This window comes from Drosophila mauritiana, chromosome 2L, assembly GCF_004382145.1.
Source record: "Drosophila mauritiana strain mau12 chromosome 2L, ASM438214v1, whole genome shotgun sequence".
NCBI lineage: Eukaryota > Metazoa > Arthropoda > Insecta > Diptera > Drosophilidae > Drosophila > Drosophila mauritiana.
Window position 1 is genome coordinate 7693155 of NC_046667.1, and position 18594 is coordinate 7711748.

The 18594-nt window shown below is 42.6% G+C and overlaps 3 protein-coding genes across 3 annotated transcripts; 1 reads left to right on the forward strand and 2 right to left on the reverse strand.

Moving 5' to 3' along the window:
• Positions 1–833: 833 nt before the first annotated feature.
• Positions 834–11183, reverse strand: LOC117150220 (kinesin-like protein CG14535). The gene is made up of 7 exons (XM_033317016.1): positions 10951–11183; positions 8883–9292; positions 7290–7623; positions 6198–6431; positions 4872–5462; positions 3681–4725; positions 834–3558 (listed from the first exon to the last, which is right to left on the reverse strand). Exons 2-7 carry the CDS (start codon positions 9225–9227, stop codon positions 2712–2714), a joined length of 3396 nt encoding a protein of 1131 aa, XP_033172907.1. The 5' UTR covers positions 9228–9292; positions 10951–11183; the 3' UTR covers positions 834–2711.
• Positions 11184–12897: 1714 nt separating this feature from the next.
• On the forward strand, positions 12898–13779 carry LOC117150376 (accessory gland protein Acp29AB). The gene has a single exon (XM_033317237.1). It carries the CDS (start codon positions 12929–12931, stop codon positions 13754–13756), a length of 828 nt encoding a protein of 275 aa, XP_033173128.1. The 5' UTR covers positions 12898–12928; the 3' UTR covers positions 13757–13779.
• A 125-nt stretch (positions 13780–13904) lies between these two features.
• On the reverse strand, positions 13905–16655 carry LOC117150377 (extensin). Its single transcript, XM_033317238.1, has 3 exons — positions 16504–16655; positions 16214–16434; positions 13905–14789 (listed from the first exon to the last, which is right to left on the reverse strand). The coding sequence occupies exons 1-3, from the start codon at positions 16519–16521 to the stop codon at positions 14435–14437; spliced, it is 594 nt and encodes a 197-aa protein (XP_033173129.1). The 5' UTR covers positions 16522–16655; the 3' UTR covers positions 13905–14434.
• Positions 16656–18594: the final 1939 nt, after the last annotated feature.

An 18594-nucleotide genomic window follows, 5' to 3' on the forward strand; every position in this document is an offset into this window, starting at 1 on the left:
AGGAACATTCTTTATAAGCAGGTTTATGTGTAATAGAATTACAAAACGCATTATTTTATATAGGAGTTTTATTAAAATATATCTTCAAGCCTTTTTTCTTGTTCAAAAGCACATTGAGTCGTCATGAAACTAAGATTTCACTTTTTATTTATTTTAATAAAATATTCAAATTTAAAACAAAAATTATTTTGAAAGTATATGCTCTTTTAATTTGTTTGTTCATTTTGAAAAAGATTCCTATTTGAAATGCAAACAATGTTGAAGAAATTCTAGACATGCCATGGTTGGGTTCAATTTTATTTATCTGTATTGAGGGTTCTTCAGTCAACTACAAAAGATTCCCAGTATTTATTGAGGAGAGTGCAAACACATTTGCCTGACTTTTCCACATACTTACCCCACAAAAGGATGCTTATTCAACCTTTCCCCCTGCGAGAGCAGGGTATACAAACTTCTCTAGTGCCAAAGTCCTGCTCTCCTTTTCGTGTTTTATTGTTCGACGACTCGCCGCCCCGCACGTTTCCATCATCTGTTTTTGGGGCAAAGCGCGGGGGTGGCACGTTTAGATCTACGACACACATTGGATGGGTGTATCGCACATGTCTCTATCTATAAAACGTCAACTTTATTTGCCCGACAACTGAGGCAAACAACGTTCCAGCCAAATGGCAGGAACAGTACGGACCACAGTATGTAGTCCTCCATATGTAGACCCAATCCGACTCCGAACTCCATGGAGCATCCCTCGTTTCGCATTCACGTGTCCCCACCCAGTACCCAGTTAGCAATAAAACCAGCTGTCAATTTGTTTATATTATAAAAAATAATTAGTCTGTATTCAGCGCCGAAGTCGACGACTCCATCATAGATGTATGTATGTTTGAATGTATCGTATGGTATGTGTGTACGTAGGTTGGATTTTCCAGGTTGCACATTGCAATTTGGGTTGGGTTGTTAGAATTTTGGTTGTGAGTGGGAGTGTTTTTGGGCTTTTGGTGATTATGTTTTTAATTTAAAGCATACGAGAGCGGGTTTCGTGGGTGATTAACTACGCTTGATAAGTGGAATAATAATTGTACGAAATATGTATGGATAATGCAATATAATTAGTGTGTTTGCATGGCTTAGACATTTCGCTTTGTTTATATGCTGATGACGCTGACTAAAAAGGCAATGAAGGAATGTCGATAATTATAATTATAGTTTGCTGATCGAATCGAAACGAACAAAATGCGGCACAAAATTGTAGCTATTCCCGCGTGGCACACAATTCGTTGCATACCCCCGGGCGTCTTTCATTTTGCTTGCATTCATTATGTTTTGTATAATATGTTTGTTACGTTATTGATATAGAATATGCAATAGGTTTCCTTAAAATCATCCATCGTTTCGCCCTTCCTTATAGTATATGTATCTCTGATAAATATATAATTTATTTATTTTTTGTTGAATTTTCATATGCTTTCGTTTTTGTTTGGTTTCTTTTCATTTTGTTCGTTTTTCGTTTTGTAACATAGTTTATTTAGGCAAAAATGGCAACAAAATTGTATGTTTAACATTTGTCTACTGTGCAAAAACCGTTTCGCTTTATAGTCATTGGTTCTTGTCGCTCTTTTTCATGATTAGTAGTAGATGTGTATAACTTTAGCTAACTAACAATTAATTTAAACATTTGGTAACTTATAATTGGCAATAAATCGTTTGAATAAGCAAACATTCAACATTTAGCATACTTGATCTTAAATCGACTGCCCGAACAGATAACCCAAACTAAACAATAAATAGCTATATGATATATGTATGTATATTGAGTGTGTATATAAATACGTTTGCGTGTATATATAGTGTATGTATATAGATGTATCTCTGCATTGTAAAGTCATAGTGATTGTAGCCTGATTATGTTAATAATATATTTATGTTCAATATTTATAGATACAATAGCGACAGTCGAAATATCTTTTTCGCAAACTTTGGGTACACCATCCTGTGATCCTTAGCCTCGAAGTTTTAAATGTATATCTCGACTATCCATCATTATGCTAGCTGGCAACTTAAGATATTTAAAGCCCCGTTTGAACTTATGCGTGTATTTAGTGAGTGAGTGAGTGATTGATTCGATTGATTTATAGCGTATTCAGTGGTTTGGATTGGTGTAAGACAGTAGAAACTCAAAAATTAAAAATTGTAAAAAGGCTGATATTTTAAAGATATGGGCTAGCCAGAGTCTGCAGATGGGTCTTAAGATATGTGCACTTTACTTTATCGCAAAACCGTTGATTACTTTCTACCAACGTTATTCATAATTTCATTTAAAACGAGTTTTAAACTGCCTTACACCAAACATAAAGTCCACTGATTTTATTATGAGTTATTTAGGTAATTGGGTTAGTTATTAGATTACTTTAAAATTGCATGATTTCTTTTCCAGCGGTTGGTTTCTTCGCGTGGTATATTTGTTTGGTTTTTGTGTTTGGTTTTTGTTGTGGCAGCCGTCGCCTAGTAAAAGTTAATCAGTCGCTATCAAAGATCCTCTATCCTTAAACCTCATCCTAGTCGTGGTTTTTTCCTAAAACTGTATGATATTTTTCCTTTTTGGTTTGCGTTTGCTTGTTTCTGTTTGGCCATTTCGAATGCTGGACTAGCTCGATTCTTTACTTGGTTTTTGGTGGGCGTTTTGGACTTGGATGCCACGGATGTCTTGTTGCTGTTTAAAAATCGCTGATCTCACCCTCAGTCTCTGGATAAGTGCAGGAAAATGGTGTCAAGAGCCAGTTGCAGAGGCCTTTGTTGTTGCCAGCCTGATCCTGTCGATGTCGCTTCTTGTGGCACTGCCTCTGGTAATTTCCAATGCCCGCCGATGTGACTGCTCCTGTTCCTGAAACGGTGATGCGATGCCGCTGACCTTTGGACATGCCGGACGCGAAGCTACTCTCATCCGAATCCCTAACGGTGGCCACACTGTGATAGCCACTCTCCGCCCGCCGGGATATGCCCGAATGCTTGGAAGTCCTCGGAGTTGAGTTGGAGTCATGACCACTGTCATAGGCCTCGGAGCTGGTATTCAGGGGCAGCAGGGGAAGTCGCGATTGGGCAGAAAGGGGTAGGATGTTCGTGATCTCGTTTAGCTTGTGCTGTGCATCCTCCAGAGAATTTCTCTTGCCCACCGCTGCCGCCATGGATTTCTCATCCAATTCGCAAATATCATCGTGCTGTGGCGTGAATCTCTTCTCTCCCTTCTGCAGATTGGGATCGGAGGCTCCGTCTGGCTGGCGGAGTAGAGCATAATCATCCATTCCTGCTATCTCCATGATGCCGTTCAAACTGGGCAGTGACCCTTGACTTGGACTGTGTGACGGTTGCTTTGGCGGACTGGGGGTCAATCTGTAGGCTGGTTCACTGCAAACGCTACTCTGGCCCACGTTGAAGTGATAAACCGGCTCACTAAACACACTTCCAATATCCGTCCGGAAAAGTGCGGCGGAGGGCGTGACCTCTGCCATGGCCAGTTGGGAGGTGAAGATCTCGTGCAGGCGAGCCAGCTGATCAAATTGTTGCCTAAGAAACGAAACAATATACAAAGGACACAAAAAAAAATATAAATAAATATTATATCTTTGGGGACGAAAAGAATAGATGAGTTTGGATCTTTCTATTATTAATCCGTTTTCTACACTCACCTTGCTCTTTCTCCACACTCGCTAAAGGATTCACAGGCCATGTTGAAGCTGGACACGAAGGATATGTTGTCGCAGTGACTCAGAGCTGATAGAGGATGCGCACTGGGATCGTGATCCCGATCTCTGGACATGGTCCTGGCGATCTCTTCCTCTGTAACTTGCAGGCCACAATCAATACTTCGTTGGGATGGATGATGCGAGGATGACGCTCGACTAGCCACCAGTTCAGCCTCATGAAGCTGTTCCCTGGACACATGCCGCGAGAGCATCCTGTGCAGATTATCCTGTGATATGTCCCTGGAGCCGAGGGGATCATCCAGTAATGGAAGAGCAGGGGGTACCTCTGAGGGACCGCTGTCTTCGTCCTCGTCGCCATCCGGAGGAGCTGGATCCAGGAGAGGTAAACTCTCGAAGCACGGCTGATTCAGATCCAAGGAGGGTTCCGGATTGAACGCAGGTCTGTCTGGTAAATCCAGGGATTTCTGCTTCAACTGCGACAGTTTCCAGTGCAAAGCAGTGGGGGAATTACTGGCGGACACCGTACTTTGGAAGACTTGCGTTGTCTGATTCTCCACCCACTGTCGAATCATGGTCTTCTTGTGGGCATCCATAAACCCATAGCCCTGTGTCTGACTTCCGCCGGCTGCTGGAAGATTGCCGGCTGTCAAGGATCTGCACGACTGCGACTTTGGACCATCCACCCAGGTTTCGCATTGCTTCACATGATTAACCTCCCTCATTAGATGACGAGCTTCCGCTACCTTGGCCCTGGACACTCGAGGTCCATCGATCCACTGCTCTTCCGTTATTTTCCTCATTCCCGCTTCCAGCTGTTCGAGAGCTGCTCCCGGATGAGCTCTTCGCATGGGCGATCCCTTCGGCGAGGGCACCATCGACCCTTTGGACACCATGTGCCGGGGTATCGGTATAGGTGATCCCATCGCCTGTATCTGTGGCTGCTCGTGGGGAATCATTGGCGAGGAGCAGGCTCCCGCTCCTGCCTGACGTTTCAGACTGCCCGTGTGGCTTCCCGGAAGCTTTTTAGCTGAAATTGGAAAGAAAGAGAAATATGTGAAGTATAAATAAGGTAGCAAAGGTAGCAATAGGTCAAAAGCAACCAACATCTTGGCCAAATAAATTATATTGCATGGAAGCTGTCAGATTAACTTTTAAACAATTTAAGTGTTTTACCTTTTTCCGCTGCCATGGCTTTTTTCATCATCATGGGACTGTTGGAAGCTGACTTCGAGGGGGGCTTCTCCAGCCCACTCCCCTTGAGGGCTTTACTCATCACCCCGCGATTATCCCCCGCAGTCAGCGATGGCAGATATACGGGCGGATGTTCCCCATCCGTGGCATCGTCATTGGGTCCCATATAGATGACAGTGTCGGCTGAGATTTCCGAGCTCGACGGATCCGCACCCGATCCCGCCGAGGAGCCGTTGCCGCCGAGTCCTTGGGCCAAGCCCACAGCCAAGGGCATGGGAACACGATGTTTCCTGCGACGCAGGCGATGAATTCTGGATGCGATTTGAATGGTGGAGAGTGCGTCCTGATAGCTCTGCTCCGGTCGCACATGTGCCACGATGGCCACATGGCAGGTGATGGGGGCCAGGCAGTCCTTGAGCAGCGGCGTCAGCGGGTGGTCCTTGTGTGGGGGATGCCTCTGGCCGGATAGTATCGCCAGCAGTATGTTCCCGATCCCCGACAGCGGCAGTCCCCCGCTGCGATTCGCACACCCGCCCAGGTCGATGATATGTAAACGGCTCCGGCCGCCAGCAACTGCACAGAGAGAAAATATTGAAAATATGTTCTTATTAAGAATATTATTGAAAGTTTTTTATCAATTTCAATCGTGTAAATAAAAAGAAAAAACAATTTCGATAGCATAGCTCAGCTCTGAAAAATCAGTAGATAAAATGTTTATGCATAATTGATATTTAGTTCCATTTCTCCCTGTGTTTGCATAAAAGGCTAGTGGGTGGGAGTGGGTTTAAATGGGGGTGGCGCTGGGTGTTGGAGTGGAGGAAATGCGACACTTTAATGGCGCTGCCGTCTAGTGGTAGTGAAGCATTTAGCGGGCCACTTGAGTGGCAGCAGCAACAATAGCAATAACAAGGAAAAGGGAACACATCGGAAGCCGAAGACTGAAATACTCTAGGTCATTCGAAAAAGGCTTAAAAAACCTTCTGGACTGCCACGTATGAAAACATAAAAAGAAATGTACTGAAGAAGAAGAGTAGAAGTTAAAGAAGTTGAACTTAAAGATACTGGCTTATAATTCGTTTTCGGAATATGATATTGCTATTCAAAAATATTTAAATAAATATAATATAGATACAATTTCATGCATTTACCCCTTAAAGATGCATATTAAACTTTTGGTAGCTGCACTGTATCTATGCGATACATTGTAGTTGCCATATTTTATGATTTTTACAAGCTTTACTGCTCCAGAGCTTAGACCAACACCGCCCTTTTGCAGGGCACGACAACAATAATGTGTTGGACACTTACCACCTCCCTTGCGGGACAGGCTGTACTGGTAGACGTGCAGCGTGAAGATGAGGGCGGACTCCAAGGGGGCGGCACATCCAGAACTCCCAGATGCCGTGGAACCGGAACTTTTTAAGCGTCCGGCGAGCGCAGAGTCGAGGAAAAGGGCCGCACGCTCGGCGGTGGGTGCACGTAGTTCCGTTGGACCGCCAAGGAAGTCGTCACGCAAATAAATCCCCGGGGAGTCGTCAGATTCTGTGTAGCCGTAGTCGGAGCCGGAGTTTCCAGTATTGGGACCGAAAAAAGTAGCGGGGAGTGAATGAAAAGGGCATTAGGTTTTATGTGGGAATAAACGCCGTATTCTACGGGGATAAGGTGGGGGTGCTGTTCCGTTGATGATAAGAAGGTGGGGTTGGTGTCGGAACTGCTGCCCAGGTTAAGTTTATTCAAATTGGGCCAGTTACGACCCCGACCCGCCCCAGTCATCATCATCATTGTTTGGCCCAGGGGCAACATTATGCCACGCCCCCTGCAACCGCCCACAGCGGAGCCATTTATTCTGCCGGCGATTCTGCCCGCTGGCATCTAACAGGTGGACCAGTTGCCAGCAACACTAACTACCCGAAATTAAGGGAAAAGGCCAAGTTAAACAAAGATCAGTTAAAGCGGGTAACTAGAAGCAAACACACCCAAACAATATTAGCTTTTCTGCTTACTCGCTGGCCTTGGTTAATTAAGTCAACTTTTTATCTCGATTATATGTATGTATTTGGGGCTTGATTATGTTTTTTGTACAAGTTAATTATTTTAAATAAAAATGTAGAGAAGCATATAAAATTATATTTATAAATCTGATGATGATAAAAATCCTTCTTAAGCTTAAGATGCTATACAAAAATCATTGTTTATAATAGCTGCCCATAAAAGTATCTTAAAGTGTGCAGTAAAGCTATAAATGTTTAAACTCAACTCAAATAACAAATAATAAACACAATTATTTCTTGCAAAGGAAGGAATGCCCTCAGCTTATAATTAATAGTGGCACATTTAGTAGTTGACCTGGAAACGTTGAGCTATGTACCCCCGATCCTGGCCTGTCTGCCATATGCTTACCGGCTGCATGCGAGATGAGCAAATCCTGCGATAGGGCATCCGGCTTGGTGGCACTGACGCCCACGGCACTGACCCGCACCGAGAAGCGTGCTCCGCTCTTCTGCCGCCTCTCCTGGATGCCCTTGTACAGCCAGGCGATGGCGCATGGTGCTGCTCCCAGGGAACACGCCCCCACGCTGCCACTGGCACTGCCACTCCCACTGCCACCGCCCAGCTCACCCAACACCGTTTGGGTCTGGCCGGTGGCGGGATATCCCATGGCCAGCAGGCAGCCATCGGAGCCTTCGAGCACGGCGGGTATCACTTCGCTCAGCGCCGATGCACACACATCCGACTGGAATATACGATGCACAGAGAGAAAATGTTAAGCAGTTTATTTGTTAACTTAACTAAATGCTAATATATACGAGCTAATAATAGTGATGAGTTCCTTTACAATAAGTAAATATAAAAGTTATAAGGTACTTTCCAATTTCCTTCCTTACAAGCAGCAAGCATTTTTCTTAGTGTTTATAGAAAACGAATAGGTGTGGAGTGGAGGTCAGTGGGTGGTGGCTAACAAGGCATACTAATGGGCTCTCTTTAATGGCTGGAATTGGGTTCGATTGCGGGGTTAATTCGATTGCTGATTAGATCCGATGGGGCAGGACAATACGCGTATGTGTTAATTCTATTGGGGGTATTTCTTTCGTTCGGTCTGAGGGATTGCCTTATGAGTGATTGCACTTGGAGGAGGGTCATAAATCTTGGAAAGGAACTTTGCTTGCTATGAATTATGAAGATTGATTGTGGTATTTTGTGGTGACTTGTTATTCTGTGGAATTACTAACACCTCTTTTGTAATCTCTTAACAAGTTAAATGGCATTGCTTCGAGAAAAAAACACCGAGACTTTTATCGTTTATCATATAATGCACAGATGTGTCCTTTGCACAAAAAAGGATTCCCACGGTCAATTTAACTTTTGTAATTGCAACTCAATATTTACGTTAGGGAAATTTTTCTGCAGGCAAATAAAATCGCGAGAAGTCTGAAAAGTTTTGTTGATTTTAAAAGGAAAGTACACTGGCAAAGTGTTAACTCTCAGTTGCCGGAAGTTTTGTAGTTTTATGTACATAATGAATGGTTTTATTGTCAATATTGTATTACCCCTATATTAGGTGGGACTCTGTTTGTTTATCAAGAATTAATAGCTGTTAATAAGGTTTATTTGCCACCTAAATGATACTTTGTGTCAACAGTAACCAATCAAGTATTTAGTTTACTTGGTAACGGTTGCTCTTGTTTGACTTTGCAGTTATTATTTAACCAAATTTCTTATTTACATTTAAATAAATTAGACCGTTGTACTTTTAACTACATATTTTTCATCGATATTTAGAATGTTTCAACATGATTTAATTGATTTTACATAATTTGATTTAAATCCAGTGATTATATTGTTAGAAATTCGTTTCTATTTTTGAAACTGAATGTTTTTTATACTTATACTTGTTCTGAATCTAAAGAAGGTTTAAAAGGTTCAAATAAATTGGTTTAACATTCATGTGTGAACGTGCATTTTATTCAGATTTTCGCTAAGGATGAAACTCACCTGCTTATCCTCGCCGGTGAAGAGGTTATCGAATGCAAACATTTTGGGGGCGGCCACCATGGGTGCCCGTTCCTGGGCAGCCTGGGGCGGCGGACACGCTGTTCTCGGATCGGTGAGCGTGACCTGTCGCTTCTTCTTGTCCAGGGCCATAAAGTCCGGCTCTGTTCCGCCGGAGTTCCTGTCCCGGTCCGCCACCCGCAGCATGACCTTCACCTTGCCCACTCCGTAGCACTCCCGGCTACTCAGGCGTCGGATGAGGGTCGGCGGCATCGGCGGCGGTGCCCGCTGCAGTGCACCACAGAAGCCACCGTTGCGGGACATGTTTGACGTACTGGTGGTGGCCATGGTTCCTTGACTATTGTTCGCCACAGTTGGCGGTGGAAGTTTATTGCTGGAAGCACTTGCGTTTCCTTTTGTGGGGAGGGGTAACGAATAAAATTGGGAGTTAATAAGAGGCCCAAATCCTGGCTTTTGTTTTATGTCGGGGATCTTAAAATGCAATCGTCACTCCCCATAAACTTTGTTTGTTTTCGGGGGTTTTATGGTTCTTTAAATAGTTGCCGGGCCTGTCATAAATTGCGATTTCGGTTCGGGCCGATGGGCATAAGTTATTTGGTCCTGCCGCCGAGAAGGGTCCTTGCCCTTCGGTAATGGCCATAACACTTTCGCTTTATGGTTATGGGCCATCTGTTTATTGGGCATATGCTTCACTGTACTATCATCACTATCACGCTCGCACTGTCACTGTCACTAAGCTCGTGTTTTATTCACTTGTAGCATCTTGTGCATAAAATCAAATTTATGTTGAATTTGCTTGGGCTTTTATGGTGGGAAATTATGCGCTTCGTTGTCATTCTAGTGTTCTTTTGGGACAGTCGTATTTCACATCAGTTTAATTCTATTTGAAAAGTTTATGTACACGCTTTTAAGTTCCTTTCGGCTATTAAAAGTTTTAAGCCCAGACTTTTAACAATTTTCCGTTCTTTGTTGGAGCTATAAAGTGTTTTGGAGCTTTTGCATTCTATTGCACAGAACATTAGGACTTTTGTTGCTGCATGGTAATTAATTAATAACTTTTCTATGATTACGGTTAGAATTGGTTATAAATTTAAATGTGGTTTAATTTCTAATACCTTAAATTTAAATTTGTTATATTCACACACTGTTTCTGGAAAAGGTTTCGATGCTTTTGCAAAGCTTTATTAGTTATTTAAAATTTTTATTTTATTTATTCTTGAATTTAATTAAGTTGTTATTTCAGTTCTATGAGAAACCGTCAGAACGTCTTTAAAATTTTCCTTTGGTATGGGCTTTCTAAGGCGTGTCACTCAAACTTAGATATCCGTTTCCCCTCGGAATGGCATGCTTTTGGGGCATGCTTCTTATCGAGCTTGTTATGTTTTATATCACTGAAATTATTAACTTTACTTGTTGTGCCGAACTTTACATATATTTGAGATATTCATGCAAATTCCACTGAATTTCTTCCTTTTAACTTGTCAGTCGCGGGCCGTGACATTTCTTCAATGCCTTCATTATTATTATTTCAATTTGACTGGGGAAACGTGACGTTTTTGCAACGTCTTTCATTAATATTGTCCCCCGATTCCCAGCCCCATTTCCCCAACCCACAGACGCTGGCCTCTTCTGTATTGCCATTCCATTGCCATTCCCTTTGAATGACAGGCAACAACTTCGGGTCGGTTCAACTTCATTTTTCAGGCTACGCGCACCTGCCAACTGGAGGGAACTTCTTCGGCAGCTTTTCCATTCTTTTATATGGGTTTGTCCCTTATTTTTTGCCTGCCCGGTTTCAGTTCGCTTTTTATTGGAGGACGACTGGCGACGTCCACCTTTTGAGTTTTAGCTTTGGCTTTTCACACAAATCGATTGGCAATGCCTCCTTCTAATTGTACACGACGCACAATAGGGGAGTCTAGCTGAAGTCAGGGGTTAAGGGTCCTGCGGGGTAGCGGGTAGGCGGGGGTTAAGGGATTTCCCTTTTGGCACAACACACACACAAACACACTAGCACGCAAACACACACGAAACAGGAACAAACACAAACCCTTTTTTTATGACTGGCAATTTCTCGCTGTTGATTTCATCTTTGGCTCAACTCCTTCGACTTTCCAAATTGCCTTGATTTCCTCGCACATGATTTATACGTTATTCAACACACCGGGGTTTTCCCCGATTCTCAGCGAGCTTTGTTGTTTTTCTTTTGTGTTGGCTTGTCACTTCAGCGAATAATAAATAAAGAACCCGCCAGGCGCGAAAGCCAAACGCGTGCCGATTGCGTTGGCATTACAATGGCAACTGAAGTCGGGTTTTTGGTTTCGGTTTTGGTCTTCGGTCTGGGCCTGAATTTCCCAAGAGTTTTCCGCCTCTCTTTGGCGCAGGCGTGCCAGAAGAAAGAGCGAATCGCGTATGGTAACGCCACATTGCTGACCCCAAGGGTGGTCGGACTTTCACTCTTTCACTCTCTTCCGGAAAATCTCTTGCTTTCGGCCAACGACAGCGGCTTTGAGGCTCAAGTAAACAAAATCAGCGAGGCTAAAACAAAAGGAACAGCGTAAATGATGTTTATATTGTAGACGTCAAAATGCTCACTGGCCAAGAACATTAAAATAGAGTGATACCTCGTCTTTACTAAAAGATGTTCATGGTCACTCGATCTTCAAACGCTATTTGTCATTATGTCTTAACCTTAAAACAATAATGTTATGTAATATAAAAAAAAAATGTTTTATGTTTTTTTGAAAACAAAAAAATCTCAAAAGTATGGTCTCATTGTTAAATATTTTCAAACACTATTACTAAACTATACTTAGCTTAATGAATAGATAACAAATTCTTGTTTATAAATACTTAAAAGCGATGGTTGGTTATACCCAAAAATAGAGTTAAAATTGCAGGCGATTCAAAGATTAAAATCCATAGCTTTTACCGCCCCTGAGATGCAATAGTACAAATACAATATACCTTTTTTCTGCGTGAGTACCTGGAATAAAAGGAATACGAACATGGTGATAGTTGAGCTGCTGGAGCGTCACTTAAGTGCCGCTTGGAGTTTCTACTGATAGAGGGGGCTTTTCCAGGGGGCTGAGTGGGCGTGAGGTGATGATGGGGCTCTTCGTGGATGGGGGTGGGTGAGTGGCGGGCAGGGGGGCCAAATGCAAACGATGTGTTTTTAAGTTCGCTTACATTTGGCAGGCTCGTGAAGGAGCTGTTGAGTGTGTGTTCGGGTTTAAAAGCATATGTGCAAGGGAATGGATGGGGTTTGCACGGATTTACCTCTACCTTTATTTTTCTTTTTATTTTTTTTTTTACCAAGTGGACAACGGTAACGTGTCAATTAAAGTGGACCCCGCTGATTGTTATTAAGGGGTTGCGGGAAAACGGCTGTAATCCAATCCGCTTTAAGGTGTTGCGCTACTAATTATCTGAAAACTTATGGGAAATTCCGCTTAAAGCGTTTTTCCGCATCGAGCAAATCAAAATGTATGCAATCCAAGCGCCAAAGGAAATAAAAAGCAAACAAATAAACGAAACAAAGCTCAAGTTCGGTGAATGGACATAAACAGTTTGGGAAGCACTTGCGTACAGTTTGGAAGCTAGCTGCGGCGCCATCTGGCGGGCAAGCAAAACGTGGCAACGCCAATGGCGTTGTATTTTAAATCTTAAGTTGATTAACGTGCAATGAAAATAAGAAATGGTTGAACTATATTTAACATAACTGTTCCCAACAGTGTTTGTAAAATCTAAAAAAGTGTTTATCTGTACTACTGTTTACGATATGTACATGATATGCTTCTATATATAATTTCAATCCAAGTATTGTCATAGTTATCACTATAGCTTATATTATGTTTTAATTTTTATCGTAATCTGAAAATATTTAGCATGTTTTTTTTTCAGTAAAAATATATATTATATCCTATGAATTCTTATTAACAATATTACGCTGCTGTTCGGACTGAAGCATGGAAATTCACATTTAGTGCATTATAAACGTTCGTCTAAAGAGGTTCAATTTACTAAGCATGTTCCAGCTGAAAACTCTCCTATATTACGCAACTATCGCAATAGTTATAAAAGCATCACCGCCAGGATGCGAGGAAATAGATGGTTTGGATTGCCGATTGCAGGATCCTCCCAATCAATGCGGGGCACTCTGCCTCTCAGCGCTGATGCCACTGATCGATCACATTGCCGAGCACCAGGAACAGTGGAAAACCTGCAACCTTGACCATAACCTAACCAAGGCAAAGTTTCAAGAAATACAGGGCCATCAGAGGGATATTCAAAAACAAATTGAGAGCCAGAACACATCGCTAACGGATTCGTGGAAGAAGATCATTGCGGAGGATATAGAGAACAAAATCAATGGGCTAGAACTTAAGATGGAAGGTCAACTATCTGTCCTACATAAAGAATTGTCCAGTATAAAGACGTCGCTGATGAATATCTCTTCGCAAATAAGCATATTAAAAAGGTTCAAGCGAATCGGATCGAGATATTTGCACATCGAAGAAACGGACGAACGAAGTTGGACTGGTGCTTTGAGCGCATGTCAGGAGATGGGAGGTAATCTAACCTCAATTATAAATGAAAAAGACTTTAGTGCTATCGTGTCGCAACTAACCAAAGGCGTCAAATATAGGGTTGGCATTAGTGATCGGGCTAAAAAGGGCGAATTCATATCTGTGTCCTCCGGAAAGAGAGCACCTTTTCTGAAATGGAAGCCTGGGGAGCCAGTATACGATAATACCGGTCAGCATTGCATTAATGTACATAACGGTGGCATGTGGGTTGATTCTTGTACTCATAATATGAAATACATTTGCGAGCCTAATAAAAATATTTTCTAAACAGATATATATATATATATATATCTATATATACTTGCAATGTGAAAAATACAAAAAGAAATCTTGTACAGATAATTCGTTAAACTTTTATTTAGCCATTGATGTTTTGTGTTTTTTAACATTATATACTTGAGTATTTTAATCTTCATTTTTTTGTTGCCTTTCGAGTGCTTCGCACATATCTATTTCATGACAAATCGTGTACGAAAAGTGCAATATGAAATTGGAATAAATTGCCTACTTGAAAATGCGTTTGTGATGAAAATCATGTACCATGTATATATCGTTAATCGGTATCAAGATCGATATCTCTATCGATAACTAAGGCTAGCTCGCAGTGAGTGTTTCGAGTGTTTTGTGTGAGTGTATAACGCATCGTTCGCTTAAAGACCTATACTTAAGACTAAACAAACAATTTGAAACAAACAGCCTAGATGGAAAACATACTTCTCGTACATCAGGTAGAAACAACATCAGAGGTAAGAATTACTCATCTATAGGAGTAATACCCCTATGAGCTGGGTTATGGAGAGGGGATGGGGGAGATTCGTTGCTTGGTAAACTTTGTCACGCGTTAAGGTCCTTGAAACAGAAAATAATACAATACACATAAGATATGCAGTTTGCCATGAGTTGGGTTGAGATAAGCAAATCGGTATTCGGGTTGGATTGGATCGCCTAGTGGGATGGTGCCCCATACGAGCTGCTGGGAGCAGAGGGTGCGGGCGGGGCAGCTGGAGCTCCGTACTCGGGCGCTGGAGGCGCCACACTGTTGGGATAGGGTCCGGTCTCCTCCTTCTGGGTCTTGTAGCGGATGAAGTACACCTCCGGCTTGCTGGGTTGGGTGGGAGCTGGCGTTGGGATAATGATCTCCGGCTGCTCCTCCGGCTTCTTGACTAGCACGTACACCAGAGTCTTCTCCTCGTTCTGTGGGAACTGCGGGATTACAGGGGCGGTCGGTGCAGGTGGGGATGGCGCCTTGATGAACACGATCTTGTAGTGCTTCTGCGGAGGTGGCACGTAAAGGGGTTTCCTGGAAAAATATTTGGAATAGTATTTAAATAAAGGTTCTGCTATATCTGTGTTTAAGTAATTTCTTAGGAATTCTATGTGTAAAGTAAGATGGTTACCATATCCTCAAATAACGCATCTTTTCTTGCTTCCGGCTTGTAAAAATTTACATACCGAATAAAAAAAGTTCAATTATGCACGGCCAGGCTGGAATGACTTTCCACACTTCCTATAACCTTGCCTTGTTGAATAAACAAATACCGAGATGCGGGAGAAAGGAGTTTCTCTTTGAGGAGCATGCAAATGGCATGCCCATAAAAGGTGACCTCCCGAAAACGGTGACCTCCCGACAATGGTGGACCCAGTGCAGCTGCTTGTCAGTTTTGCTAATCAGATGAAGATGATGACTATTGTGACGATGACAGCGATTGTCACAACAACCGCCTCGAGACGAGGGTTTACATAAAGCTACCTATGTTAATCGAGTTCCTGTCCCTCTGCGTCTGATAATTTGCTTGGAAATGGTACTGAGATATATACGAGTACAAGTGCTGCGGCGAGCTTAGGTAACGTTTTAGTCACGGTTTGGCGGTCTGCAAAGCCATATCATTCCCCTCTCGAGGTAATTAACATCGCTTCCAACTCCAATTGAAAACAGACAGAAGACGACAGAAAACATTGTATCAGCGAAAAGAGAGAAAAGTTGGATGGCTTTCGTTTTCGCGGGTATTAAATAATGTTCCTCCTCCGTTTAAGCGACCCTCTAAATACCCTGGAAATGAGGCAACAGCTGTGGAAAAGGGCCCTGAGCTGGATTAGATGATTGCCGGCTGGTCTCTTGCAACATTTGTCTAGTTATTATCTTTGGGAGTTGGCGGCACTGCCTGGTTTACGCCGATGAATTGTGAGAGAATCTGAATAAGTGCCGTGGATTATATACTCATAACACAACAATGTGTTTTTTCCCCATATTTTTCCAATCTTAAGTGGAACAAGACAAATAAAGCGAGATCGTTTGTAACCGCTTCCAATCACGCAAGTCGAAAAAATGTGGGATGGTTAAGGTAACTAATTACGTTTTGAAATGTAAAAACCGCAGGATGTACGTTCATATTGTACGAGTTATCAGAATAAATTCTCGATTCTTTCCGGAACACTTTGTAGTGAGTGTAGTGCGATTTCTAATGTGTGAAAACTATGCTAAATATAAATCATTTTACTTTTACGTAAACTCTTAAATACGCATGTTTTGTAATCTAACTGAATGTGTCTAAAATAGCATTTTAAGTGAAAGTATATTTCAATTTTTAGGTATGATAAAAATTTTAACCGAGTACGCATCGATTCTTTATCGGAATTTAATTTTCGAGTTGGACGTGAACCCTATTCTACTCGCGATCTTGGGCACATATGTTGTCTTAAAGGATCCTTGATCCTGCCACTCACCTGGGTGCCTGGTATTCCGGCTCTGGTGGAGGGACATGGACGTAGACGTGCTTGTGGATCACCGGCGCCTGCTGGGGTGGTCCATACTGTGGCGCAGGGGCGCCGTAGCCTCCGCTGGGTCCACTTGGCTGGTAGCTGCTGGAGGGGGGCGCACTGTACGAGTCACGAGGTGGCTCTGGACGAGCGGCCACCAGGGCAGCCAGGGCCACGAGGACCACTAACTGCGAACAAGAACGGAGGAGAACACACCATTGAGCGAGGTCCGTCACGGTTTGGTCACAAGATCATACCACACAACTGGACTGCATTTTCGGGTGGCTTATTTCGGCTATATCCGTTTCGGGTTTTGTCACTGCTCCAGGTGGCTAGGTGCTACTGGCTGTTACTGGTTACTGGCTATGTGGTGCTGCTTCGACGCGGAACCTCTTACTGCATGCCACAACGATTGTTGCAGTTTCTTTTATAGCGGCGCAGCGCGTGAAATAAAAATTAAGTAAAATTCAAGACGACGATCAAGACCGCTGCTGCTTCAGCCGCCTCAGCTGCCGCAGCTGCCTCAGCTGCCTCAGCTGCTGCCGCAGTCGACCGAGCAGTCGGCCAAGTTGGCTGAGCAGTTGGCAAAGAGCGGCAGCAGCATGTAGCCATGAAGAAATTGAAATGTTTAAGCCAAGTCCAAAGTTTGGCCAGTCATGATCTGGTGGGCAAACTGAGGCTGCAGCTCCTGGCTGCGATGCAAACGGCGACCGCGAAGCCAACCGAAACTGCAACGTCTGCTGACCATTTCTTGGCTTTTGGTTTTCCTCCTTCGATTAACTACTTATTTTTCGTGGTTTTTTGAGCATGTGGTCGGTCGTCTTTTTTTTTTTTCTGGCCAACTAGGATTATTTTCAAGGGGAAAATAAGGAACCTGAAAGGTGCAGTGTATGTATGTACATTGTACAATTAAGCTTGAGGCAGCAAGGCCATCAAATAGTTTTTTATGGTTGAAATTTCTGAAGACACTTAGCTGCTGGAATGCAGCTTATTTTAAGGGTCCATTATTTTCAAGGGAAGGAAATAAGAGCCTTTTTTGCTGTAAACTCAGCTTAAACGATTTCCTGCTTAATTTAAGAATATCTGAGAATATCTGTTGAACTTATCAAGCCTTTTGTTCTTTTATCATTAAAGGGAATTTAACTCACGAAATGCATCTCTTAGCTTAAATAACTTAATTATTAAAAGGAAGTCATATTTTGTAATATCTAATTTTTATATATGTCTTGTGGATTTTTTTCCTTCGCTCATTTTTCCTGAAATCTCTGATTTTTGTTATTTATATATAAATATATGTATATATGTGCATTATTATATATGTGTAGCTAATGTGTGTAAATTGTTATTTTGGTCATTTGGAGGATCCAATCGCAGTGGACTCGTAACCAAGTCTGGACTCTGGATCGGATCGTGTGGCACGATTCACTTTCAATTTCAATGGATGTGGATTCACTCTCATTTAGCCAGCCGTTTTGGGGAATGGGTTGGTATAGTATGGTATGGTATGGCATGGCATGGTATGGTTTGGGATCAGATGGGATGGGGGTAAGCTTTGTTTTGTGCTCTGGAGTGGGACTGAATCTGGTGTTGGTTTTATTTCATTTCTTCATGCTCTTTCGGCCTTTTGTTAGCCAGCTTCTTTCGGTCTTTGGGGTTGTGTTGTGTGTTGGCTCGAGTTGGCTTGGCCTGGCTTGTTGTTATTATTATTGTTACTGTTATTGTTTTACTGGTTATGTTGCTTTTGTAATTGCTGTCCGCGTTTTGGCCACGAAGCTTCATAATGAGCTTCACGCTCTTGTTGGGTCGACCCATCTGTACAGGCATTTTATTTAATTTTTCTCGTCTTGTCTTTTTGTATTTGCAATATTTTGAATTTCTTCAATTTGTTATTTTTTTTTTATCTCTGGCAAGTTTTAGTGTTGTTTTTGGGTTGTTTTTCTTATTTAATAATTTACGCCCCGGCCATGACAATTTGCGTTAGAGTGTGATGGATAAAATTATGATTGGCAAAATGTTTTGCAACTTTTCCATGGCTCATAGCCCCCAAAGCAATAGCTAGCTTTTTCCCTGATTTATGCACATAATCTATAAATGGCAATCAGCATTTTTGCATCGGTTGCAAGCGATCCTTGGCCGCATTTTGGGGCCACTCCTGCACAATCGCTGCCGGAATTTTGCTTTATGAAATGGCATAATCAGTGACCAGTGGCGCCAAACGGAGGACGACACCGTAGACCATAGGCACCCAGGCACCGAGTAAGATACCCAGCAGCAGTATTGCAACTGCAACTTGCAACAGTTGAGAGACTCAAGTGGAGAGTCACAGAGTCAGAGACTGTCACTTTTCC

What these genes read in the sequence shown, in the direction of transcription:
- LOC117150220 (XM_033317016.1), bottom strand. Translation starts at nt 9,227, where the DNA reads ATGGCCACCACCAGTACGTCAAACATGTCCCGCAACGGTGGCTTCTGT. An exon ending in TCACCGGCGAGGATAAGCAG is followed by an intron (nt 7,624 to 8,882) that starts GTGAGTTTCATC and finishes CGTATATTCCAG; the next exon opens with TCGGATGTGTGTGCATCGGC. An exon ending in CCTGTCCCGCAAGGGAGGTG is followed by an intron (nt 5,463 to 6,197) that starts GTAAGTGTCCAA and finishes CTCTCTGTGCAG; the next exon opens with TTGCTGGCGGCCGGAGCCGT.
- LOC117150377 (XM_033317238.1), bottom strand. An exon ending in CCGGAATACCAGGCACCCAG is followed by an intron (nt 14,790 to 16,213) that starts GTGAGTGGCAGG and finishes ATATTTTTCCAG; the next exon opens with GAAACCCCTTTACGTGCCAC.
- LOC117150376 (XM_033317237.1), top strand. Translation starts at nt 12,929, where the DNA reads ATGTTCCAGCTGAAAACTCTCCTATATTACGCAACTATCGCAATAGTT.